General features: G+C 62.7%; 1 protein-coding gene across 2 annotated transcripts in view; it reads left to right on the top strand.

The window, feature by feature from the left end:
• The window catches only part of MYT1L (myelin transcription factor 1 like), a 109021-nt gene that overhangs the window by 77538 nt on the left and 5643 nt on the right, over positions 1 to 25840 (top strand). For both annotated transcript variants that reach the window (XM_090280870.1, XM_090280869.1), the window contains exons 15-18: positions 13695 to 13757; positions 16941 to 17024; positions 18168 to 18389; positions 25123 to 25214. In XM_090280870.1, coding sequence (XP_090136996.1) covers positions 13695 to 13757; positions 16941 to 17024; positions 18168 to 18389; positions 25123 to 25214 — 461 coding nt within the window. The remainder of the gene's footprint in view (positions 1 to 13694; positions 13758 to 16940; positions 17025 to 18167; positions 18390 to 25122; positions 25215 to 25840) is intronic.

Here is a 25840-nt window from a genome sequence, read left to right as displayed (position 1 = left end):
GTGGCACGCGCGGTCCAGGCTGCAGCCCGCGCAGTGAAGGCAGGGCAGCACCTGCAGGTGCCACGGCTCCCTCCTGGCACCGCAGCCAAGCTGCGCAGTGCCCCCTGGCCAGGTCGAATGTTCCTGAACGAGTCACGGAGAAAGCAGAGTCACTGCCCGACAGGAGAGCCCGCCTGCCTGAGCTGCCCCTGACCTGGAGCGGCGCTCACAGCTGTCATCCAGGCACCTGTGGCAGGAGGAGCCGGGACCCGGCCGTGCCCGTTGGAAGCCCGCCGGGGCCGAAAACCGGAACCCACGTGGGCACAGCTGCTGAAAGGAAAGGCGGCCCCGCCCGGCCCTTGGCCAGTCCCTCCTCCGACCGTGCGGCACGGACCGCAGACTGCCCTGTGCGCACTCCTGCCTCCCCCCACTCGGAACCAAGCAGGGAACGGAGGAGCCTCGCCTGTTCCCCAGACCTGGCTGCCTGTGCGAGGAGACAGGCGCCCTCCCCTCGCTCCGCGCGGCCGCCGCAGGAGTGCAGGGGCGCGTGCGGGCTCCATCGGGCAGGCTCGGTCCCCCTCCCGCCGTGTCCGGAGTGTACGAAGCCTGTTGCTGCTTCAGCCCTGCAGGCCCTCCGACGCCCCCCGCCACGGAGGTTTCCAGCCCTGCTCCCCCGTCAGCGCTGTGAGCCGAGCCGCTCTGAGCACACGCTCTTCTCCGGGGTCTGTGGGCTCCCAGGGAAGGCGCGAGCCATCTGTTGGAGTTCCCGTTTTTGCTTGTTTGGTTTAAATTAAATGTGCAGTGTTTCCAGCTTGGTTCTCGGACTTACGCAGGGCCGGGGCTCATGCAGGGTCAGTTCACGTGGGGTCAGCGCTCACTTGGGGTCAGGGCACCCGCAGGACCCACTGGAAGGCGTGTGTGTCCCCCACTGTTTGGCACCCAGGACGGTGCCTGTTCTCAGTAGGCACAGAGCACACCCTTGGGGGGTCTCATTGGACCGTCACTTCAGTCATTCCGACTCAGCCTGGCCTTTCAGAGGGCACTCTGGTTCGCTGGCCCCTCACTGCCAGAGTGACCCTGTCGTGTGCGCAGAGGCATCTGCAGCTTCTCTTTAAGGTATTTCTGCTTTTTTCCTGTTCAAGTTATGACAGGAATGTCTGCCATCAAAATGGCCAGTCTCCGGTTTTTAATTCCCCAGGAACATCAGATGGAGTGGGATTGAGGCCAACTGGGACTCATTTAAATTTTGTTCATGTTTTGTTGCCAGTATTTGAGATATGTCTTACTTGTTTGCTTTGGAAAACTATTTTTAAAATCTAGTCAGACTGTTTCATTTGCATTAACAAGGACGACTCAAGGACCTAAGAGTGTTTTAAAGTCTTTGGGCTTTTAGAGACGTGATGTGAGTGAGGCACGCGCGTCCGAGGGGCCCCGTGCAAGCGCAGTGGCCCACGCCCTCAGAGCCGCAGCAGGGAGCCGTGCTGAGCAGGCCCTGGGCCCGGCCCGGCCTGGCCACCCTTGGTGACCTGCCACAAAGAGGGGCGTGCTGGTCCCCACTGGGCAGTTCACTACAAAGACCGAGTGAGTTCGTGGGTGTGAAGTGCTCAGAATAGCGCCTGGTACCAGAGAAAGTGGCACAAGCCTTCGTTGATGCGATGAGATGGAGAGGCAGCGGCCAGCTCGCCGTGGCAGGGAGGCCAGGCCAAAGGGGTTTCCGTGGAGACGAGCCCAAAGACGGGAGGCTGGGCAGGCCAGGGGCAGAGACGGCCCGTCCACACCGAAGTCTGGGCCAGCCCCGGCGACGGCTGAGTGGGACTGGACTGCTCAGATTTAAAACTCCAGCAATCAAGATTCATTTTCCTAATGTCTTTCCTCTCATCTAATGTGGTACAATCCGAAAATTCTTATATCACACTTGTAAATCAGGTTTACGATCTTCAAGTAAAATTGGCCCTCAGCACCTCAGATTGACGTCCGATGTAATCCCCGCTCACAGGTTTCCCCTTCCCCGCTGTCTGAACCCCGATACGCCCCAGCCGGCATGATTGCCACTTCCGCTCTCAGTTCTTTATTTTTCAAACAACCTCAGACACTTGCCTCATCCTCCTGCCTGTTGCAGATGCTGCGCAGTGGAAGGAGAGACGTCCCTCCTCCCCTGCCATCGGGTCAGGGCGTGGTCCCCCTTCTGTAGATCCAGGGCCAAGCAGACCCCTGACTTCTTGGGCATCTGTTACATACCAGGTCAGACGTCCGCTGCCCTGGTGGCCCCCTGGTGACAGCTGCCCAAGCCACACCGGTGTCACCTTGGCCACTCTTCGTCAGTGTGTGGGGGTCTGTATCGTTCCCACTGACGAGTAGCTCAGGCTGGATTCTTCTGGTGACGTGTCCTGGCGTGACCGTGACGTTGGCTTCAGGGAGGCTATGACATCCCCTTCCTCTGCCGGGTAACAAGCCTGGTTCAAAGCCGGCACCTCACACCTGCCCGCCCCCAGTTCCTCCCGCACACCCTGGCCTCGCCTCACCCACCTGACACCCCCTCTGCGCCGGGCCCTGGAGATACTGAGGGGGGAATGGCCAGGACCAGCGGCCCCTGTGCAGTGCCGTGGCTGCGCCAGGTGCGCAGGAGCAGGAGGGACCTGCCGGGGGCAGAGCACAGGCCAGGCATTCCCTGCCCTCCTCCTGCAGCCCTGGAAGCTGAGTCGGGGATGCTGAGCAGCCTTCCCGGTCACAGGGCCACTTTGCTGGCTGGCGCCCCTGCGTTGGCTCTCACCTACACACCTGCCCTGGGCACGTCCAGGGTAACATGTCGCTCTACACGGCCAGCCCAGGGTCTAAGGAGGTCGCCCAGAAAAACAGGACCATCGGTTTAGACACTTAAGTCATTGGATTTGCAGCTCATCCACAGTGACTTTTCGGAGAGGCTTAACTATGTCCTTTGGAGAACATGGTAACAGACCCAGAAGTCAGGGCCACGATATCAATGACAGACTGTCTCCTCCCGGCGCTCCCGTCTGGTAGCACCACCTAGCGTCCACTCTGCCTTTCCTCATCTGCCAGGAGGACTGTGACGCCCCGCAACCCGGGCTGGGCTTCTGCCGGCAAGTAGCAGCCCTGGGCTGGGCCCAGTGACTGGCAGCAGCGCACTCAGGCCAGGGGAGCGGCGTGACTGGAGCCCAGGTGCTGGCCTGCAGGAAGCGGCCTCCGCAGACAGAGACCCGCCGGCGCGACACCTCCTGGGGTCTCGAGCCTCTACAGCCAGAGCTGCGCTTCCGTCAGAATCTCACACCTGCTTTGCACAAGGACAAGATTTCCTCCCTGCCTTCCGTTCACGGGGAAGACAGTCTGGTTAACATTCCTGATGGGCCAGCAGGCTCAGATAAATCACAAAAACAAAAGCACGTTCGTCACATAAAATCACGTGGCCCGCCTCCTCCCAAATCCACCAGAACAGAGCGTTCAGCGCGGGTGGGCACCCCGGGCCAGCGGGCTTGGGACGGGGCCGGGGCTGCTAAGGAGAGCCGCCCTCCCCCTCGGGGCTCTCACCCGGAGCCCGGCAGCCTGAGTCGGCTGTGGCTGTGCCTCTCCAGGGCCTTTGGGACCCCGGTGTGGTGACGTGACTGTTCTGTCACCCACGCTGAGCTGAGAGAAAGCCCAGGCCCCGAGCGCAAGCCGGCAGTGGGCCTGGTCTGGTCCCCCCATTCGCAGGGGTGACACAGACCAGGACACTTCCTGGGACCCCTCCCCCGCACAGCCTCTGCAGAGCAGCTAGTATTCTCTGGACCACAGCCAAGGCGGGGCGGGGGCGGGAGGACCTCCCCGTGACCTCAGCAAGGGAAGGCAGTACTGGGACTCAGCACCGCCACTGGCCTCCCGCCTCACCGCTTGCTCTGAACTAGTTAGCCTGGGCTAGCTGGTCTGAACTAGTTAGACTGGATTGGTTACCCTAAGCTAGTTAGCCTGAACTAGTTGGCCTGGGCTAGTCGGCCTGGACTGGTTGGCCTGGACTAGTTGGTCTGAACTGGTTAGCCTGGACTGTTAACCTAGACTAGTTATGTGGCTTTCCTGGGCCCTCAATCTTCTCTCTCTGAAACTAGGGAAATAACAGGCCCTCTAGCCTTCGAAGCCCCAGGGAAGACAGACGCGGATCCGGCACCCAGTGCCGGTCGGGGCACCAGGGAAGTGCCGGCGGCCGCTGTGCACACAGACCCCGGAGGGGGAGAGGCAGCCCCAGAGGCTCCCAGCAGGTCCTCCTCCCTCGTGCGTGCAGAGCAGACGCCTGGCCTGGGTCCATCAGAGGGAGTGCCCCTGTCCCCGGACTGTGGCTGTGACACACGGGCAGCCCCTCCCAGCCGGAGAGCGCGACTGGGACACCGCTCACCAGGGCACAGGCCGCAGCAGCTGCTCTAGGCACGGAGACCAAAGGCCACACCCGCCCCTGCACCTGCCCGTGGGGGGCCGTGGGCAGGGCCCTCCTGTAACGGGCCCCCCACGCAGAGCTGCAGGGGTCACACCTTGTCAGCAGCACGTGGAAGGGGGCTTATGGCAGCACACGGGACTGGTCCGTGTCTGGGACAGACAGAACGACAAGCTATGAACCCGTGCGACTCAGTCTCCCGGTGCACCCAAGTGAGGCCTGGATGCAAGGCGGCCGCTTGGCTCCCGGGGCTCCGCGGGCCGCGTCCCCGCGCGCCTGCTTCCGGTTGTGCTGTCTCCTGGGTGAGAGACTGGTGAGCAGAGCCCCGCCTTCAGGCAGCGCCCCACTCAGCTCCCTGCTTCCCAGAAGCAGATGTAAGTGCCGTCTGTGCACAGAGGGGATGGCCGAGGGAGGGGCAGCCGTAACGACTCCCTCCGCCCACAGGAGCCTCCCACGGCTTTCCGCCCACTGCCTCGTGGCCGAGGGCTGGGCCAGGGGGTGTCCCCACACACCTGCTAATGAGACGTGGACGGTAGGGATTGCCGCTGGCTCCTTGCGCGCTGATTTCCCAGCGGTGCCGGTCTCTCTGTCTCTCTTTCCTTCCTTCCCGTTCCAGAAAATCATTCCTATTCTTTTTTTATAGCTTACAGACGAATAATTTTAAATGTGAGTCTTTTCCTAAGAAACACGTTTAGGTGTTAAGCCAGTGAGGTTTCCATTAAAATACTCTCTGGGAGAGCCACATTGTAAAATGCCGCTCTGAACAAGCGGATCCGCCGTTGCTCTGCAGTGGAGACGGGCGTAGCCGACACTCAGGCTCCCGCACCGGCGGAGGCCGGCTTGTCCCGGCAGCAGTTCTCACTGAGCCCATTACCGAGAACAGCTCGCGGGATGGAGGCCAGGCATCCGCAGTGTCTGGGGTTGATGTGCGTCACTAACGGGCGCATCTGCGTCCAGTCGAACCGCCGTGTCCTGGGGCAGCCTCAGGCCTCTCAGGAGAGCCAGGGATGTGCATCGCCGGGCCGCGAGGCCACTGGGTGTCAGGGTCCCTCTCTTCCTGCCTGTCATTCTCGTGCTTCACGTTCCTCCTAGTCCTTGCGATAATGATGCCCACCTCTGCTTGCTGACGAGCAGGAAGTCCTGATGTGTTCAAACCTAGCCTCCACTGAGAGCCTTTTAGACCCTGGGGTGGCCGTGAGCCCTGGCAGGGGCCCCCGAAGTGCGCGCAGGGGAGCAGGTGTGAGTGGCTTCTCAGGGACCCGGCAGAATGCATCTTCCTGGCACTGCCACGCTGTGCTGACCAGTCTGCCCATGTCTGGGTGAGAGCCGTCCACCCGGCGGCCGCCAGTCTCTCCTGCCATCCGGGGACCTGTCCGTGGGCTCAAGGACACCTTCCCGTCCCTGCTCTTGGCCTCTGCCTGCCCCACGGTCCCTTCTCTCTGCAGCCATGGCGGCGCTCTTTTCTCCCGTCCCTCGCCCCTTCGCCATGCCCTGTCCTCCTGCTGTCCCTGCTTCCTTCCCATCCTGGGTGGTCTTTGCACCCAAACACGCAGAGGAGCCGGCGTGCCGCAGGTTTCTCCCACTGCCGCGCTCGGGGCCCGCATGCTGCCCTCCCGGATGCCCAGCTGCTGCTCCACTCCACAAACACTTCCCTTCCCAGTCTTCAGTCTCCTGCCACTGCGACGTCCTGGGGAGCACCCTGTCACCCCCCATCCATGCAGCGGGTATGCCTGTCACCCTCCAGCTGACAGCATCTCCATGCCCGTGTCACCTACAAGTCGGGGAGATGGTCTCAGAGCCCAGTGCAGGGGACGTGGAGGCAGCACAGAGCAGACTGAATGTGCGTCGCTCCGCCTCCGGGCTCCCCCGGCCCGGCAGTCAGGTGGGCTGTGTCGGGGGCAGCGGCGCCTGGGAGCATGGCCCCACCTGCCTCGCCCCGCCCGCACGCGCCCGGTTCCTCCTGCAGCCCCTGACTCAGTCTCCCCCTCAGTGCTCCCCACTTCGCTGGCTGCAGGACCAGCACGCATGGGGGCAGAGGGCCCCACCGCCCTCTCTGCGTCCTTGTCAGCCCTGCTCCTGATCAAAGGGAAGCCGGGACCCTCACTGACCATAAGGGACGGGGCTGAAGAACCTCCCTTTTCTAACACCCTTCTCTCCCCCACTTTATGGCATTGGGGGTCCCCAGGGATTGATGAAGAGCACAGACCCTTGTGTCTAAAAGCTGGCGAGCCTGCCCCGCCCACAGGGTGCCGTCCCGTCCCTGGGCAGGCGGGGATCCCCGATCCTAAGGGCCACTGAGAGACGGTCCGACTGAGGGACGGGGCGCAGAAGAGAGGAGGGTGTTGGTCTGTCTCCGCTCGGTTGCTCAGCCGCGGCCTTTGCCTGCTCGCCTGTAAAGCAGTCTGTTTCCACACCTTTGGCAAAGTGACGTGTCTGTGGAATCAGTTACTAACTTTTCAGGGAAACGATATAAAACGGGAAAAGGCGGATTCCATAGGAGGGAGACTGCCAGGACTCCACTTTTTACTGAATGCATTGGGGACAGGTTTCCGGTGTGCAGTTCTGGGCCTCATGAGCTGTCTATTGCATGGTGTGCCCACCCCCCAAAGTCAAATCTCCTTCTGTCACCGACATTGACCCCCTTTACCCTTTGCTGCCCCACCCCTTCCCTCTGGTGCCCCCCACACTGTTGTCTGTGTGAGTTTTGTTTGTTTGCTGGTCTTGTCTGTGCGTTTGTTGGCTCCTGTCTTACATCCCACATATGAGCGACATCACGTGGTTCTTGTCCCTTCCCGCCGCTTGGCCTGACCCTCTGGAGACCCACAGTGGCAGCACTTTCTGCTGTCTCTGGCCGGGGAGCACCGTGAGTGCACATGGGCACCACGCCTTCTCTAGCCGCCCGCCACCAAGGACGCTTGGGTCGTCGCCGTGTCTGGGCCCCCGTGAGCAGTGCTGCTGCGGCGAGACCGACAGAGCAGAGAACGAACTGCGAAAAGAATAGTGTAAAACCCGGTGGTTACAGACAAGAGGACAGGGTAGGAGGCGGATCTGGGGGACAGGAAGAGAGAAGACAGCGTGGCCCCACGTGTGAGAAATGGGAGGCAATGCCCGGCTCCCGCGGGCTGCAGATGAGCCTGGAGTCTCGTCACTTCTGGTTGGTTATAAAACGCAGCCTCACAGACAGAGCAGCTGCAGGAGATGAGAGGCCCACAAACGGGAGGCAGGCAGGAGCGTCAGCGCCGGGAGGAAGACTTCAGCTGCAGGGGGCACGGGCCTGGCGTCCCCTCCTGCTGCTGCTCGCACCACCCACCTGCTTTTCAGGGACAGGAACCTCTCCTTTGTTTAACTTAAACGACATTTTAAATCCTGTGGACAGAGGAATGGAGCGCGGGTCCCTGAGTCCCTGTGGCTCTTACAGCCTTGCGGCACCGCCTGTGGCCCCAGGCTGGCTCCCTCAGACCCAGCAGAGCAGAGCGTGGGCCACGCAGACGCACCCTCCGCTCCTTCCCACTGCCCCCCGGAGCGTGGAGCTCAGAGGGGTTCGGGGGGGGCAGGGAGGGGCCGCTGGCTCTGCCCAGGTGCAGTCCTGCTGGCCCCTGGTGTTGAGAAGACTGGAGTTGTCAGGCGGCCCCGCTGCACAGAGTTGGCCCCCGCCCGCCCCCATCAGCACCTTCCACAAGGAAGCCCCCCATTGCATGTTTGACGACCCGCCCCCCAGGCCGGCTGGGCACGGTCACCAGCGCTTTCCCCGCAGAGGCAGGGAGCGCTGGGGGCCAGGGCCCCTTCTCACAGTCGCAGCCCCACCCCCGGGGCCGAGGAAACCCCAGCGCCCCCGCGAGTCTTTACAAACCTCTGTGTCACCACATGTAAAGGGCACTAAGTGCCGTAGCGCTCAGCTCAGTCCGCTCCAGGTGAGTACGTCCTCCGGCCCCAGGCCCAGTGCCGTGGGGGGCAGCCACAGGCCAGAGTCAGGCCCCGTGGGGAGGGGGGTGCTGTTGCCTGCGTCCGCTGCCCCAGTCACCTTCTGTATTTTTTCTTGCATGGGTCCTCGAGTCCACTTCCAATTGTGACCGCGGCTCCCAGCCTCTTGCTAGCCGCCCCTGCTGCTGGACGTGCATGTGCTCCGGCAGCAGTTTCCCAAGGACGCGCCCCGCTAATGAGGGACGCCAGCATGCGCTAGGTACGTGTGGCCGCACCCGGGACGCCGTGCGGGGGCGTTCAGGGGCGGCATCCGGGTGGCGGTGCCCGGGTGAGCCAGGCACCCGCCCACGAGGCAGCGTGGCCCCCCAGCGTGCAGCATGGACGGTGGGTGCCCCGGGCGGCCAGGCCTGCAGCCCAAGAATCCAGCACCCTGGTCCGTGAGCCTCGCTCTCTTGGGGGCCTGTGCCCGGAGCCCTGGTCGCCCAGCCTGACCGGGGCCAGAGCAGCGTCTGCCCCTCAGGGCACCTGGGACCCGAGTCGGGGGAAGGGCATAGGGGTTCCCACGGGCAGGGGTCAGAGGTGGCCCAATGCTGATGTGAGCCTCTAGGTCAAAATTCAGACCTGCTGGCACAAGCCCGCCCCTCCAGGGGACTGTGCAGAAGGCTCTGTGCGCCCTGGTTGGCCCAGGCCCGGGAGTGCCCCTCCCCCCGCCTAACGCCCCCGCCACCCCCCCCACCCCCCACCCCCGTTCCCCTGCAGCTCCCATCCGGTCCGTAGAACCACAGCGCTGAGTTTCAGCTGCACGGTGACACTTCCGCTGTCTTAGTAACCTGAAGCCTCACCTCTTCCAGATGTCACCTGAGTCACCGAAGCAAAAATGTTTTTAAAATGATGTTGAGGGTGCTTTAAGCTGCTTTTCTATTTATGTTTGCTTTTGAGCTTAATTTTAAAAGCAAGTACTTAGAGCCAAAGAGAAAGGTGGTTTGGGTCTGCACGTGACATAACCAGAAAGCCAGCCTGCTCTGCAGCTCTGCCGGCGCCCAGACTGGCGTCTTGTGCAGAAATGTGTAGGTTCCCAGGGTCCTGGAGCACCGTGACCCCTGCGTGCAGTGCTCCCTCCCTGCCCCGCCAGTTCTCAGGGAAGGAGAACGGGGGAGGCTCGGAACACACAAACCTACACAGTGGACCTCAAAGAAATCGAAGTGTAGAATGTCCTACCAATGCAGTTGGGACCAACGAGGTCTCTTCCTGTCTGGGAGAGAACTACAGGGCTGAGGCATGAAAATGAGTATATATGACTTTTCCATTTTAAAATACTTTTATTTCTTTCTTCTCTATATATTTTTTCTTAATTACATGACAAAAATATGAAAATAAAGAAATATATTTCTGGATTTATATCTCTTAGACCAAAAAGGAAGTTTTTGAATTGAACTTTTTATAGAAATGGAACAAAGGCTTATATATATCTGTAGCCTGGGTCAATTTAATAATAGATTTTGCTACTATAGACAAGGCTTAATTCTACAGTTTCATGATTTCTTTGAGAACTGAGGGCTGTAAGGAAATATTGTGTATTTTCACGTCTCGTGTCTCACTTAGTAAGTTCCCTTGAAGGAGCTGCCGTGGAGAGACAGGTTAAAGCCGCTCTGCACGGGACCCCGACGGAGCGCGGAGGCCACCCGCCTGACGTTGGACGCTGTCGTTTCCAGGACCGAGGGGGCCTCCGTCTGTACTTGAGCCCCTGAGCTCAGAGCCAGGGCCCATTGGCAAGGGGGGCGGCGTGGGCGTGTCTGGGCCCCACGAGGGGCTGGGGCTTTCGGGCCGCGTCTGACTCCGTTTTCTGAGTGTCTTACTCAACGTCGCTATTTCTCACACTCGCGTCTGTGTCTGCTACACACAGAGGGGCTGATGCCGTGTGGGGGCGGCTCCGCAGGGTGGCCTTGCGAGTGCTAAGTGACAGCGCGGCTTCAGGGCGTCAGGTCCGCTGTGGCGCTGCACCCTCCCTGTCCCAGGTTGTGGGGTGCAGCCGCCGTCGCAGGCACGGGTCTTGCCGAAGGGCGCACAGCCCTGTGACGTGTGCGGGGCAGCTCAGCAGGGTCTGCACGTGCTGTGGCCGGACGCACGGACAGCGAGGTCCTCCTGACGGCAGGGCCTGGGTCCTCTGGGCCCCAGGCAGGGGGACCGGGGACGGCTGCACGTGGGTCTGAGCAGGGAAGAGAAGGCCCAGAGCAGGGAGGCGTTCTGGGGGTCCAGGCCCCAGGCCCGAGCGCTGGCCGAGCAGCCGGACCCCGTTTGCTCCCGCCCGGGAGGGGCTGGCCCGTGACGTCAGGGACCCAAGTTTGTGAGGGGCCCTGGTTTTCTTGGCCTAGACACTTCAAAATTGAGACACATTTAAAACTGTTCATTAGGGTTTGTCCATCGCCATTCTAAAGTGTCTGCACAGGACTCGTTTTTCCAGCTGCATCGCAGCCTGTAGCACCCGGATCCTTCCCTTCCGTGTCTCTGCCGTCCCGGGCTAATGCGAGTTCTCGCTTAGGGCCGGGGGTCGCACGCGTTGTTGGCTTGAGTTTGTCTGTGAGGCGGCAGGGACGGGGGCTGAGGCCACCCGCATGCTCTCGGGGTGCTGTTACCATCGTGCCTCAGGAGAGGAGGCGTCCGCACACAGGAAGCAGGTGTTTTCTTTAACCCACCCCTGCGTCCCACCCGCAGGGCTGAGAAGAGACAGAGTGCCACTGTCTGTGACAGCGCCTGGCAGCCAGAGGACGCCGAGGCCTGGCCTTCCCTGGCACCTGAGCGCTCCGGCGCTGAGGGCAGTGCCTGTCAGGGGTTTCCATGGAAACCCAGCCATCTCTTCTGCCATTTCCAACCCAAGCTGTGCGGCCTGATGTTAGCCACGGGGGTTCTGACCACCCCACGGGGGCCTCCCTTCGTGGAAGAGACCTGCCCTGAGCTGGGCAGATGCAAACCGAATTGCTGTTCTTTGATGTCACCCATGTGTCCCGGGGTTGGTGCCACCACCAAGGGGCAGAGGCCACTGTGTTAGGAAAACAATGACTTCCTCATTCACCTGCCACAAAGCTGCATTTTTGAATGTTCAGATTTCTTAGCTAGGAAGTTTGCATGATATCTAAGAGTTTAAGAAAGCCTTAAAGTCTTAAACGTGAGTTAACATACAGCAGACAGGGCTGCTAGAAGGCAGAGTAGCTGGGAGACGGGCTGCCTTTCGCGGCCCAGAGCACCACCGAAGGGGGGTACGGGAGTCGCCCGGGGGGCGCCGGGGCCAGTGTGGGGCAGAGGTGGGACCGCCGGTACAGGCCAAGCAGGGGTCCACCACGGGAGAGGAGGAGGAGGAGTCCCGCTGGCGAGGGGCACCCTGGTTCGGACCCCACCTGCCCGACTTGAAACCCTGAGGATAAAAACAACCCTTTTCAGGAAGCACGGCCTGTTCTTTCCCAGCACAGTGGAAGGCGAACATGAACCGAATCAGTACTTTGTGTTTAGGGTGCGAAAGGAGCTTTCAGACGCCTCTTTTTCAAGTCCCACGACACATAGGTCTAATCACATAAAAGCGACTCTGAAAGTCTCCCTCCTTCTTTTCACAGTTAGTGAAATCTGATTTCCATCTGTGTGATCATGGTTGGAATGCATCACTTTAAACTTGACCAGAGTGTGCCGACCGCCTGCCCCCTTCCAGAGAGGTGCTTGAAGAAATGCAGACTCACGTTAAAATGAATCTTAAATAAATCTGCACTAAGTGATGACATTAGGAAGAGTTGAAGGCTTGGTTTGTTTGTGTGTTTGTTTGTTTGTTTAAGCCAAAAGCAAGGTCAATGCGTATCACTGGCCAGCAGGAAACGCCCCTGATCCTTGTTCCCTTTTCAAGGCAGAAACATGCACGAAGTTTCGCTTCTCTCAGCACCTCCGTGTGAGGCCCTGGGGCCCTGGGTCCAGGGGTGCCATTTGAGAACTCGGCTACTTAAGTTAGTCGTTTGAGTCATTGTCTAGGAAACCATCACTTAGCAGCTGACAGAAGAGCCTTGTGACCAAACATGCGTTGCTGTCACTTCAACAAAAGTCGGGCGGATGGTCGCTTCCTGGGGGGTGGTGGGACATGCAGATTCCGTGAGGGCCTCGCGGTGGCCTCCCTCAGCCCCGCTCCACACCCCCCTCCACGCACACGCACCAGCGATTCCTCTGTTCCCGCTCCACGCCGTTACTTTTCTCTTCTCCCACAGCACAGGCTCTAGGTGAGGCTTTTCCCCGTTACACGATGCGGCAACTGTCCGTTTCTAGACCTGAGACCTAGAACTGCGTTCGCTTGCTTGGGGCCAGCAGAGAGTCTGACAGTTTCTAAGTACCTAAGATCGTTGGTACATCCAAGTGTCAAAACGCGGCCTTCCCACAGCTGAATGCAGTCCCCGCACCCCTCCCGGTTCTGGGGGTGTCCTCTGCTGGCCCAGCGCCCCGGATCCAGGGCGACACTCGCAGTGAGAGGATCTCTTACAAGCAGGATGCACCTATCAGATGTTTAAAATCTGTGATTTTCATCCTTAATTTTTACATTTCTGGTGGGCCCCAAACCAACTGGAGTGAAATGACCGTCTCTGCAGTCCCACCTGATCGTTCAGAGAGGGCACAGCTGAGAAGTTCTGTGAAGGAATGATCATAAAACCTTCCGCCGGGCTCTACCCGTGAGAGCCACGCAGTGCAGTGGCTGAGAAACGAGGGCGCCGGCCAGGAGGGCTGCGCGGAGGCAGTGTAGGGGCGGGGGACCCGTCTACACATCCCAGCCAGCCAGGCCTGGTAGATCGCGGCTGTGTGTGCGCTGCTAGAGTCGGTCAAAGTCAGAGGATTTAAGGTGGATCAAGCCCAGCTGATGACCTCAGAGGCGGGTTCAGTCGCTGAGTCCAGACCCAGCTGCTGCCACCCCGCCACCTGGGTTAACGCTGGGCTGGGGACGCACCGGGGGGGGGGGGGGGGGGGGGACAGTGCTGTGAGCACGTCCGTCCCGGGAAAGCCTTGCTCGTGGCGTGTGGTGTGAAATGATGGCCTGTGTGCAGCTGGAACCCAGGGGGAGGGGAGGGGCGTGGGTGCTGGCGGGAACACTTGGCAGCGAGGGGCCAGGGGCCGAGGGGCTGCAGGGACCACTGAGGCCCAGGCGGTGGCTGGGATCACAGCCCTCTAGAACGCGTCGCGGGGTGGGCTGGCGGTGGGGTCCCTGTCCACGCCGGCCACGGAGCCTGCAGCCACGCACCCCACCTCGTGCTGGGAGCTCGAGCATTAAAGGGGGTCACGTCCTGGGTAAATAAGAGAGTTAATTGTTCGGAGACTTTCGTTTCTTTTGAGTAAAGCGCCCCATTTGTGTTTTGAATCCCAGGTGCCCCACCCCTGGCTGCGACGGCTCGGGACACATCACCGGCAACTACGCGTCCCATCGCAGGTACGTGGGGCTTGGTTTCTCTTGAAACGGTCCTTTCTCGTTACCCTCCTGCCGGGAATGCTGCTGGGTGGCCTTGGTACGCTGCCCTCGCTGCTTAACGGGGCTCCCCCCGAGCGGCGCCGTGCCCCGGGGCCTCCTGGGGCCGGACGCCAGCCCCCTGGGTTGGCCTGCCCTGCGGCGGCTCCCCCTGCTGCACGCAGCCCCGAGGTGCGCTGGGGGCGCGTCGTCCTGGTGGAAGAGAAGATGCAGGAAAAGCGTAAGACCCGGTGCACAGCCGGGGGCAAGCTCTCCTATGCTGGGAATGTTCGGATTTCAGCCCTGGGCCGTGCAGGCGCTTCGAGCAAGGGCCTGCGGAACAGGATGCCCCGCAGCGCCGGGCCGCACAGACCGCGGGGGAAGGCGCGTCTGCACGCAGCACAGGGATCCCGTCCTGCAACAGTGGAAATCCTCAACAAGCCGACACTCAGCCCACACCTGCGCACGTCTGTTTCGGGCCAGCCCCGGGCTAGAAGGGAACCAAAAGAGCCTTCCGGTGCGACGTCTGCATGGTGGACCCAGACCCTGCAGGGAGGTGCAGGGGCTGCTCACCACGTTCAATCAGGAGCGGCCAGAGCCAGGCAAGGGCAAGGCTCGTCTGGACTAAGCCCCCTCCAGGGTGGGAGGCAGGGCTGTGTCTGCCAGAAAGTGGACTGAGCCATAGGACAGCTGTTGGTGCCAGCGGCCACCTTCCGGACGACGAAGTGGGCAGGCTGACGGCGGACGGCTCTCCCGCCTTCAGTGCGTCGCCCACGAGAACAGTGAGAGCCACGGTCAGCTGCCAGCCACCGCCCACCAGAGCACGGTCGTTCGCCCAGGCCCAGGGGAGCAGGCGATGTATCAGAGATGGCACCGGCGGCCACCGAGGACCACACGCCAGGGGCCAGAGCCGGGGCGCGCACCAGCGGCTGGCACGGCCCGTGTCCGCATTAGGCTCTCGCTGCAGGTCACGTGCTTCTGGGGCCGCTCCCTAGCCCTTGGGGCGCTGTGGGCACAGCCCAGGCCTGGGGACGCCAGCGAGGACTGGGCTCTGTGACCCTGGGCACCTACCGTGCTCCCCGGAAGCCACCTCTTTCCTCCAGACCAGCCGGTTTGCCTGGCGCTGCCGACGTCCGGGTTGGGATGAGTCTTTGCTGTGGGGGCTGCCTGTGACATCACCCAGTGTTCCTGGGGCCACCGCCATCACCCACAGGTCAGGCCAAGTCCCGCCACGATGGACTGATGTCACCAGCATCCAGAGCAGCCCCTGTGTTTTGAATGCAGAACAAGTTACCTCCAGAAAGTGCCGCCAGAGTGAGATCCCTGGCTTAGAGTGAGCGCTGTCCAGCCGAACGCAAAGCCCCGGCGGAGACCGGGCCGAGCACAGGCTCTGCCCTCAGACCTGCGGGAACCTGGGAGGCGCCAGTCCTCACGCGGCCAGACGCGGCGGCGCCGAGTAGTGTCTACGCCTGGAAAGTGAGCACTGGTGGTCACTCCCTGTCCAAGCGTCTTGTCTGCCTCCTGTGTCGCTGGGCGGCACGTGTAGTTCAGCTTAAACACTGACCCTGTCGTCTGTGCAGCAGAAACGCAAGCAAGACAGAGACGCAGATGGGCACACAGACGCGGCTGTGAAGGCAGAGCCGTGACGAAGGAGGCGGGCGATGATGAGCAGGGCAGGCGGGCAGGGAGCAGACGGCGGCGGCTGCGTCGGGGCTGAGGGTGGAAGGGCAGGGGTCCCCGGCGGTCTCAGCGCCGACGGGTTTTGCAAGCAAAGGAGCAGTTTCAGCCGAAGTGCTCAATGCGGCGGCAGCCGGACCTGGCGGACTCCGCAGCCGTGAGCGGCTCCATGCGGCGGAGCCTCGGGGCGGCGCTGCGAGGGAACCTGGTGCAGGGGGTCTTGTTAACTTCGCGACGAGGGTTTAGACTCAGTTCCCGAGAACACAGCCAGGACGGGGCGGCAGGGCTGGCTTTCAGCACAGAGGACAAGCTGGCGGGAGGCCAGAGCCCCACAGTGTCCTTGTGGGTAATGGCGGCTTCCAGAGGCTCGGAGCAGGTGCCTGGACCCAGTGGTGGGTCGCAACAAGCAGGCCGAGCATGGAGGGGCTCTGGGATGGGCAGAACAGCAGGGACGCAGGAAGGGCCACGGGCCTCAGACCCCCCGTGGGATGAATGGGTGGCCAGTGGTTTTATCTGAGATCCAGACACCCCCCGACAGGGTAGGATTAACTGTGCTCCTCGTCACTACTTGGAGGTCCCGGGGGCTGGGGGCAGGATCCCTCACACCTGCTGTTGAGTCCCCCTGGGCGTCCCATGGAGGGAGGAGAGAATCGCACGGTTGAGAAAGGAAAGGCAGCCCGACACCGAGAGACCAGCTCTTCCCAGGAGCCCAATGGCTCTCGGAGCCACCACTGCCCCCCGGAGCCAGGAGCCGCCCCCGTTCCCAAGCGCGCGTCTCCCCACGGGGCCGCGGAGGTGCGGAGCTGCTGTGGCGTGAGCAGCTACCTCGTTCAAACTGGAAGCAGCTTTGTTGGCTTTAAATTTGGCCCCTAAAGGAGGGACCACAAATCCAGACCACAGCTGGCAGGAGAGGCTCCAAGGTCGCCAAGCACTGTCCGCCTGCGCCTACGGGCCTGCTCGTGTTCAGGCTCCCATCCCTGGAGCCCCGCGGGGACGTGGGACCCACGGGCAAATGAGCGCCTGTCTGCCAAGTACCTCGCAGCTCCCACCTCGCCTGCTGGCCCCGGGCTCTCCGATGGCTGCTCTTGGGGAGGGGCTCTGAGCTGGGGCCATGATGGGCAGTGGGGTTTCATTCCCACGTTTCCAGCGTTGGTCGGGCGCGGTTCTGTTTTTCCTGGGCTCCAGCGCTCAGCTGGTGGGAGGGTCCTCTGGTGTCCACCAGGCGTGGGGACAGCAGGAGGAAGTACTGCAGAGCCCGCTGCCCGCCGGGAGAACAAGGCCCGCGGCGGCGGGTCTGCGGGGACCCCCAGCTGACAGGAATGCGGCCACACTGCAGAGGGGTGTGAGAGCCCACATGGAGCTCCTCCCTCCGTTTTGTTTCCCTGCCCAGAAGCACGGGCCTTTGTGGGGACCCCCCTCAGAGTCGCTCCTGTGGGCAGCCTGCCGCGACAGGCCTGCGGGAGGCTTTCTGAAATCGCGCTTCTTCTTTAGCCTTTCAGGTTGCCCGAGAGCAAAGAAAAGCGGCATCCGGATAGCACAGAGCAAGGAAGACAAGGAAGACCAGGAACCCATCAGGTGCGCGTGCTGGGGGGCCACTCAGAGGGCGCCCGTGAGCACCATGGGGGTCCCATTTTGAGATGCCCATCAGTGCAAGGTCAGATCGCTGAGGTCGTTGAAACCAAAACCAAATCGAATCCTCAAACTTCTAGGGGATGTACTAAGCGAATACCCACCAATCTGATGTTCTGAAGCGGTTTATTTGCAGGGAAGGGTGGACCCGTGGAAGTATAGGGAGATGCTAGAACACATCCAAAGTGGACATTGTGCCAACATTCTGGGGCGTGAAAACCACTGAGCTGCAGTCACTGAGGCAGGACCCGGGCTCCCCACATGGGCCGGAGCGCCTGCCTCCCGCCCCCGAGGCTGCTGCCCGAGCCGACACCAGGAAGCCTGGGTCTCAGGACTCTGTGAGATGAGCCTGGTGCCATCTCGGCGAAATCTGAACCTCACTCAGTGTCTTCGGAGGTCAATTTTTGTTAGAACAAAATAGAAACGAATTAAAATAAAAGTTATTAAAGTAAATTAAAATATATCGCAATAAATAGGTAGTACAAATACTAAAGGATGTAACTTTACTGGGTATAAAAAACGCGCAGGCAAACCTCACCAACTGGGGCCTGTGAGGGGCGCGTTTCCCGGCTCCGAGAACCGTGTGTCTGCCCGGCCCCTCACTGGGGGGACCCGTGCACGGGGGGTGGGGGTGGGGGGCTGTTCTGAACGTGAGTGCCAGCCAGTGGTAGTTTTCACTGATTCCCAAAATGTCCCTTCGTGCTAACAGCATTTCAGGAGTCCTGCCCGTCTGGAAGGGTATTTTGTGGCTTCCAGGGAACATGGCCAAACAAACTAATGTTTTCTAGCTCCTGTGACACAGACTTTTCCAAAATGGCCCTGCAGTGCCCCGCTGCCTTTGCACATTTCCACCATAAAAGCTGTGCTTCTGCCCAGAGTGGTGTCCGAAGCCGCTGTGGCGTGGACGGCGCGCCTGAGGGTGACCACGCTGTCGCCCGCGGTGCGGGGTCCCGCCGCTCGTTTGTTCCTCTGTCCCTTCTGCCTGAGTGCAGTGTGCCTTCTCCCTCATGGCGGTGACTTTGACGTCCTTGTCAAGGCCAGCAGCTGTGTGGGGCCAGGCAGTGAGGCTGTCCCCTGTGTCTGCCTCAGGTGCCCTGTTCCTGGCTGTGACGGCCAAGGCCACATCACCGGCAAGTACGCTTCCCACCGCAGCGCCTCGGGCTGCCCCTTGGCGGCCAAGCGGCAGAAGGACGGGTACCTCAATGGCTCCCAGTTCTCCTGGAAGTCGGTCAAGACGGAGGGCATGTCCTGCCCCACACCCGGGTGTGACGGCTCGGGGCACGTCAGCGGCAGCTTCCTCACGCACCGCAGGTGAGTGCACCTGGCTGCCGCCCACAGGTACAGTGAGTGCTCCCAGCCCCTCCGTCACCGCCCTGTGCGAGACAAAGGCCCAGAAGCCATGGCCCCCACTGACCACGGAGCCTGGGAGGAAGAGGAGAGCTGGGCTCGTTGCGCAGGCGCCAGCCCGCTCTGGGAGCGCTGCGCACCCGGGCGCAGGTCTCAGGTGTCTGGCAGGGGCGACCGTGAGAAACAGGCTGTGGTTTCACGCGTGAACTGCTGTAGACGAGCGCCACTTGGGCCCGCGAGCACACGGGCCCCCAGGGGGAAGGGCGTGGTGCTGGGCGCGGGCCTCAGGTGGGATGCAAGCGCCAAAGGTAAAGCAGGAAATTTCCAGAAGAGGCCGTCAACCGCATTAACTTTGGTTTGCTTCACACGAGGAAAAGTACACGCGGTGGGGCCTACTCTGTTGGATCGAGCAGCCCGGTGCGCTCATGGCAGGAGCGTCAGGGTGGCCGGTGTGGACAAGTCAGACGGACGCCAGTGCCTCAAGCAGGCCTGCCGTCTGCGAGCCACGGACGCTGGGTGGGGAGGTCACGAGGAGGGACCTGGGTCGTGGACCCTGTGACACCCTGCCACGGGCTGCTGACACCTTCGTCCACATGCAGGTGAGGGTGACCGCGGTGGGCACCACCGGCGCGCTCAGTCAGCACCCTAACTCCAGAAGCCGGCTCTGGGCCCCCACGAGAGCCGTCAGGACAGTGCTGGGGCAGAGGCAGGGAGACCGGTGTGGCGAGGGGTGCGGGGCCCCGGGAGCTAACTAACCAGAGCCCATTTCTGTGCCGTCCCTTGGGTCTTGTGCCGCCTCTAGTGAGACGCAGAAGGTTCTCCAGAATCCAGTTCATGGCCCTAACCCCGAACGAACAAACAGTCCCAGACCTAAGCCCCTGACCTTTCACAGGGCTCAGCCGCAGCGACCTTGTTTGCAGGCTCCTCCCTCTGACACCTGCGCCCCCAGACCACGTGCCTGGTGTCCTTGCTGGCGGCCCCGCTGCAGCCGTTGTAAACCAGAGAGCCTTCTTCGGAGTGCTTCCCGCGCGCCGTGCCCCGGGGGGGTGGCAGGACCAGGGCGCCATCCTGACACTGAGTGGCCGCAGCACCCCCTGGAGTGGAAGTGTTCGCTGGGGTGGGCCCGCCGCCCCAACCAGTACCCCCACGGCTCCAGCCCACAGAGCTTGTTTCTTGCTCACAGGGCAGACCGGGTGGGGGGCGGGGCAGAAGGGCCCTGCCTCCTCCTCCATTGTCCCCGGGATTTGTTCCTCCACAGCCAGGTGTGGAAAAGGACCGGAGGGCCCAGGAGGGACACCAGGAGCACCCACGCTTCCTTCCTGTCCCCAGGTAGAACCTGGTCCTATAGCAGCACCTCGTGCAAGGGACGCTGGGAAATGTAGTCCGCCTGGGGGATGCTGGGAAATGCAGTCTCTGTGAGCACAAGGAGAAGAGGAAGGCTTTCTGCACCCTGCAGTGGTGTCGTGCCGCCGCCACCGTTCTACGAACGCACAGCGCCCTGAGACCTGGACGGTCCCCGTCCTAAGGCGAGAAGGCAGGTCCCTTCCAGTGGGCACACAGCGGCGCGGGAAGAGCCGGGAGGGACCCAAGCGCCGTGCACGCCCTTCGCCCAGGCCCAGGCGCCTCTCGCTCACCTCGACACCTGTGGGACCCGGCACGGGACGCTGGCCGCCCGGAGCCCCGTTCTCCAGAGAGACAGCCACGTGGGCAGACGTCTTGCGCGCAGCCCCCGCCAGGCGGCCCATGGGCACCGAGGCCCCTCTCATGGCTGGGACCTTGGCCTCTTCCACCGAAAGCCCACGCACAGACGGGGCACCAGTGGGGGTTCTGGGTTCTGGGGCTTTTTACGGAAGGCCTCTCTGATGATGAGTCCAAGCTCCAGCGTCGGAGGGAACATGGCGGGTCTAGTGCCCGTGGTGCCGGCTGCCTCGGGACCGCCCCGCCGGACTCGGCCGCCACTCACTCCCACAGGGACGAGGGTGCCGCCCGGGCTCCTCCCAGCTGGGCAGCAACTGGAAACTGCACACCTCACTTCCCACGACAAGAAGAGGGGGCCTCTGAAGTCCAAGTTCTCTGAGATCTTCCCGGGGAGAGTGTCAGGGTGGCCCCACCACAGAAGGGGTGGAGGGTGTTGTCGCCAGGGCCAGGCCAGGCTGCGGCGGGGTGTCTGCTGGGCTTCTGGCCGCCCTTGACTCCCACTGCGGGAGAGCGAGGCGGGGGTCTCCGTGCGTCCCGCCCTGTCCTCTGGCGCTTCACTCGCTGCTGCTGCTGCGTTGCTGGAGGAGGCCAGGCGGCAGCCCCGCCCCCAGAGGCCTGCACTTGGCCCTGGGTTGATGTCCGCAGGACAGGGACGAGTTGAGGGCTTGCTGAGGAAGCAGCTGTGCGGCTTCACGCAGGGAGACGTGCCCCCTGGGGCTGTGCCCCTTCCCACCCCCACCTCCAGAGAGTCAGACTTAATCAGTGTCCCCAACGGACTGCGAAGGCCAGCCGCGCAGCCCCGTCACCTCCCACGGTCCTCGGGGCCCTGTCTGTGCACAGTGGGCCTTGCGGTGATTTGAATCCACAGCCTGACGGAGGCCGGCTCCCTGCCGGTCCCTGTCCAGACCCCCCACCTCGCGCAAGTCCCTGGGCTCTGCCGGGCTGACTGCTGCCCTCAGCCAGTGCAGACGGGCCAACTGCTGTTTCATCCACAAGGGTTAGTGTCCACCCGAGAGCGCCTGGGAGGGAAGAGCTCAGACCCAGCATCTGTGTCGACTGTGAATCCCGAAGGGCCGGTGAGAGCGGGAGGCAGATCACATCTGGGCTCCTTCCCCCGGAGCCGCGAGCTTCTGGCACGTTCCTGCTGCGGAGGCGGCGCTTTGTTCCTCCGGAGGCACTTTCGCCCCCACTGCCTCCCCTGTCCCCCGAAGCCACCTGGGGGCTGCCATGCCTGACCACAGGTCTGAGGCTCCAGGCCCTGTCCAAGCCCCTTCTCCAGGAACGAGGCCCGAGGAGGCCACTCCAGGCTCACGCAGCGCCCGGCCGGGCGAAGACGAGCTCAGCCTCCAGGGGCACGAGTCTCAGCGCCACGGGGCTCCTCCATGAGGACCCACATCCTGCACAGTCACTGCACCGCGACCCAGCTCGCCGGAGACACTGGCGCGTGCACCGTGCACATGAGCGGAAACCTGCGGGGAAGCGGGAAACATCTGGACCAGGAACCCAAGATTTGTTAAGAAGTCTGGCCCCGGCTGGTGGGGCTCAGCGGTTGAGCGCTGGCCTGTGAACTGAGAGGTCGCCGGTTCGATTCCCGGTCAGGGCACAGGCCTGGGCTGTGGGCCAGGTCCCCAGTTGAGAGCTTGTGAGAGGCAACCACATGTGGATGTTTCTCTCCCTCTTTTTCCTTCCCTCCCCCTCTCTCTAAAAATAAATAAATAAAAATCTTAGGGGAAAAAAGAAATGTGACTGCATTAGCTCCCTAAGCTGTCCTGGCACAAACAACACACGTTTATTCCCTTGCGTCCGGAAGCCAGAGGTCCGCAGTCGGAGCCTGGGCTCTAGGAGGGTCCTGTCACTCTTCCAGCCTCTGCTGGCAGCTGGAAACCCTGGCTCCCGGCCCCCATTGCCACGCGGCCCTGTTCTCCTGTGTCTGTGCCCAGGTCCCCCCTTCGTACAATGACACTGTCGCTGGTCAGGGCCCGGCCCTGTCTGACACGCCTTCGTCTGGACGCGACCCCACCTGCAAAGGCCCCGTTTCCAAGTGTGCTCCTGTTCCCTGGTTCCGGATATACGACGTCAGCAAATCTTGGGGGGACGCCACCAACCACGGCAACGACTCACCCTGAACTGAGCTCCCGTCTGTCAGCAGCTGGAAGGTCCATCATCGTGTGAACCGGGGGGGCGGGGCGGCTGCGGCTCCTGACCCTCAGGACTGGACTCCCACCTTCTGCTCCGACACCCGACGGTACAGGCCTCCTCCTGGCCCCAGTGAGCAGCAGGTGTCCCTACAGACACTCTGCTCCCCTGCCTGGCCCCGGGCAGCCTGGCCACACGTGCCCGGGTCACTGCCGCACCTGCACGCAGGAGCAAGAGAAAGCAAGCAGGAAACCGGGAAACGCGTCAGGACAGCAGGCGTCGTGGGCGTGAGGCCGTGTGCGCCTGGGCGTGCGTTTCCTGAGGGCTGGCCCACCCAGGGCTGCCGGGGGCCCTCAGCGTCCCCCGGGCTCCCTGGGCCACACGCCCTCAGCGCGCTCGCCCTGGACACCGCTGCTCGGTAGTGGTTTCCCACTGTGATGTTCTCCTGAAGGAAGGCCCCTTGGGGCCGCTGTCCGGGTAAAAGTGCTGCCTGCCGTCTCTTTCTGAAGCCTCCCGCGGGCTTGGCCTTTGCCAGGAACCCTCCCTGGTGCCAGAACCAGTGGCCAGGGACAGGGAGCAGCCCGGGAACAGGAGCGGCAGGGACGGCTCAGTGGCTGCTGCTGGGATCAGAACACCCAGAGCTCAGCTCCGTGGCTTCCAGAGCCCACGCCCAGGGCTGTCAGTCTGAGAAGGTTGTGTGGGCGCTGTCCCTGAAACTCCACCCCGGGGCCCCCTCCTGGGCACAGACGGCTGCGTGGACTTCTCCTTGAGCTGCCACCAGATGGCACTGCGCCGTGCACCGGACCCCACCCCCACCCCCACCCAGGTAGTTCTGTCCTGGCCTCCGCCCATGAGCAGCCACGATGCTGTCACAGGGTCGAGTGGAGGCCACGAGCGGGCGTCTGCAGGAAGCACACGGGTCCCTGAGCTCCCTCCCAGCTCTGGCTGGAGCCACCCATGCCTGGCAGGACGCCCACTGCCACTGGTCACCCCTGCGGGCAGATCTAGTAACTGAAACCTAAGAGACAGTGGACAGACCTCAGCATGGCTCTCAGGATCCGAGTGTGGCACAGCTTCCGGGTGGGGGCCCCCGGGCCCCTTTCCTCCTGCTTTGTCTTTTTGCGTAGCCCCCCCCCCCCCCCCAGCATGCTCTCCATGGGCTCCGCCAGCCTCAGCAAGAGAACACAGGTGGGGCCATCCCCCGCGTGTGGGGCCTTTGAGCAGCACACGCTGCTGGAACACTTAGGCCCATCTGCATGCGTGGCACCCGAGGACAGAGGACAGGCCTGGGCGATGGCAGCCCAGCTGCAGAGAAGCAGCGATAAGTAAGGGTGCAGACCAGCCCGAGAGGTGGGCTGCGGAGGTGAGGCCGAGGCCACCCGTCCTGTTTGGGGAAAGAGGGGGGAGGTCTGCTGAGAGGGGAGCAAACAGACACAAACTCCTGCCCAGCTGCCTGGCTGCAGGTGGCTGAAGCGAGAGGACCGGGCTTTGCCGAGGGACCCTCGGTCTCAGAGGGCCGCTAGGACACACTCAGGCCTCTGGGTGCTGTGCTGGAGAAACTATATTTCCCACAACAGTGGGGGGACATGTCAGAGATGAGCCGGGGGGCATGGTAGCTTGTGGAGCCCTAAGGGCCCAGCTGGGGACAATGATGGGTGTCTGTGGTGACAGTGAGAAGGGGAAGGGACAGGCCTGAGGAACCAGTCAGCTCAGGAGACGCCCTGCGGGAGAGGCAGGCCTCGGGGCGCTGGCATTGAGCCCAAAGGAGATCTGTCCCCACCCACGTGCCACCAGCGTCCCAAAGGCTTCTGCTTCCAGGCACTTCTCAGGGACGGAGGGGATGGGAATGGGCTGGTGACGCCCCCAGGTTGAACGCCCGCCGCCCGGCCCCTGTAAGTCTAGAAACACCATTAGCAAAGGTTCTGGGGAGAGCAGCAGAGGAGGAGACCACCGGTCTCAGGGACAGTCTGCTGCAGGGACAGACGCGCCGCCACACACCGTGTCCAGGACGCCGGCTGCGCCTCCGGTGGGAACTGCGAACAGCGTGAGCTGTGTGGACCCCAGAACAACTCCGTCTGTGCTGCGGTCTCCTTAAGAAAGCGCGTTCAGAAACTGTCTGCAAGGAGGCACGGGGCCTCGCTCATGTCGATGCTGTTGGTCACAGCCGCGGGGTCCGCACGGCCCCCGATGTCCGGATGGAATTCGCAGCTGGCGCGTGGGGTGTAACGACACCCATACGACACCCTGTGCTGGTGTTCAGTCCCCGCAGGCGGTGTGCCAGGCGACCCCAGGGCAAGGGCGAGGGGGCCGCGGCCAGGCTGGGCTGGCAGGGTCCCCGGGGTGCAGAGTGCTGTGAGCGCCTGCACAGCCAGACGGGGGCCTGGAGAGGACCCGCCAGCCGGCTCCCAGTGCCGGGCAGGCGAGCCACCGAGCGAGGGAGACGGCGGGAATCAAACCCTCCGTTTGATGATACTGGCACCGGTTTTAAAGCTTTTAGGTGACATGATGAGGTACTTCAGAGCAACCCCCTGAGGGGGCGGCGGTCCCCACGAGCCGGGCCTGCCCCGAGAGAGGACTGGCTCTGGGCGGTGAGCTCACTACCTGCTCCTCACGCTCGAGTGTCTGAAATTCAGTGGAAGCTCCCCCCAGTGCAAGGCTGACCTGCTCCGTAGCCAGGGACACGGCCGCTCCGGGGGAGGCCCGGGCAGCCCCGGAAGGCACGCAGGCCCTGGTGTCCTGCCCTGGCTGCCTGCCGGGACCCCAGCCACGCTGCCGCCCACGCTGGTGTCCACGCCTGTCCCCTGCCCGTGACTGAAGCCCCTCCGGAGGCCCCGCCTGACAGCCTCTCCTGTCTTGTCCCCAGCTTGTCGGGCTGCCCGCGAGCGACCTCGGCGATGAAGAAGGCCAAGCTGTCTGGAGAGCAGATGCTGACCATCCGGCAGCGCGCCAGCAATGGTAACCCCACCCCTGACCCCACCCGCACCCCACCGCGCAGGACGGGCCGCAGCCCCAGCCCGCTCTGTGCTCCGGCTTCACACGGCCGAGCACGGTTGGGGCCAGCTCTGCTCAGAGATGAGGGGACGGGGCTGTGGCTTCCGTGACGCCAGCACCCGGGAGACCAGTCCACCCCCCCACCCCCCAGGTCACGGGCAAAGTTGCAGGGTTCCAGCAGCTTCTCCATGGAGTCGCCCCTTTTACACCTCTGTCCCCACCCCGGGCCTCCTCAGAGGACAGAACCAGGCCCCAGGGAGCGCAGCAGGAAGGCGGGGGGTGGGGGGGTCCTCCCAGGCGTCTGCAGCGTCCGTTTCCTCCCAGGGGCTGCCCTGGCATGGCATCGGGGACTGGGGGTGGGACCTGCCCTCAGGGACCCCTGTGCACCCCGCAGTTGTGAGCTCGCCTACTTCCTAGAAGTTATTCATGAACCCTAAGTCGATTCTCTGGCACGTTCAGGGCCATCCGGGACAAAGGGAGCAGGGAAAAGTATGAGTCTCGCCCCAGGTGTGTTTCAGGCTGAGGGGGACAAGGGGACACCCTGCCTCCGGCTCCAGCTCCCCCTGCAAACAAGGGTCCTGCTTGCGGTC

Source organism: Furipterus horrens, unplaced genomic scaffold, assembly GCF_987537825.1.
Source record: "Furipterus horrens unplaced genomic scaffold, mFurHor1.1.pri manual_scaffold_6, whole genome shotgun sequence".
Lineage (NCBI taxonomy): Eukaryota > Metazoa > Chordata > Mammalia > Chiroptera > Furipteridae > Furipterus > Furipterus horrens.
Note: the sequence above shows the minus strand (reverse complement) of the source record. Positions and strands in the feature narration are given on the sequence as shown.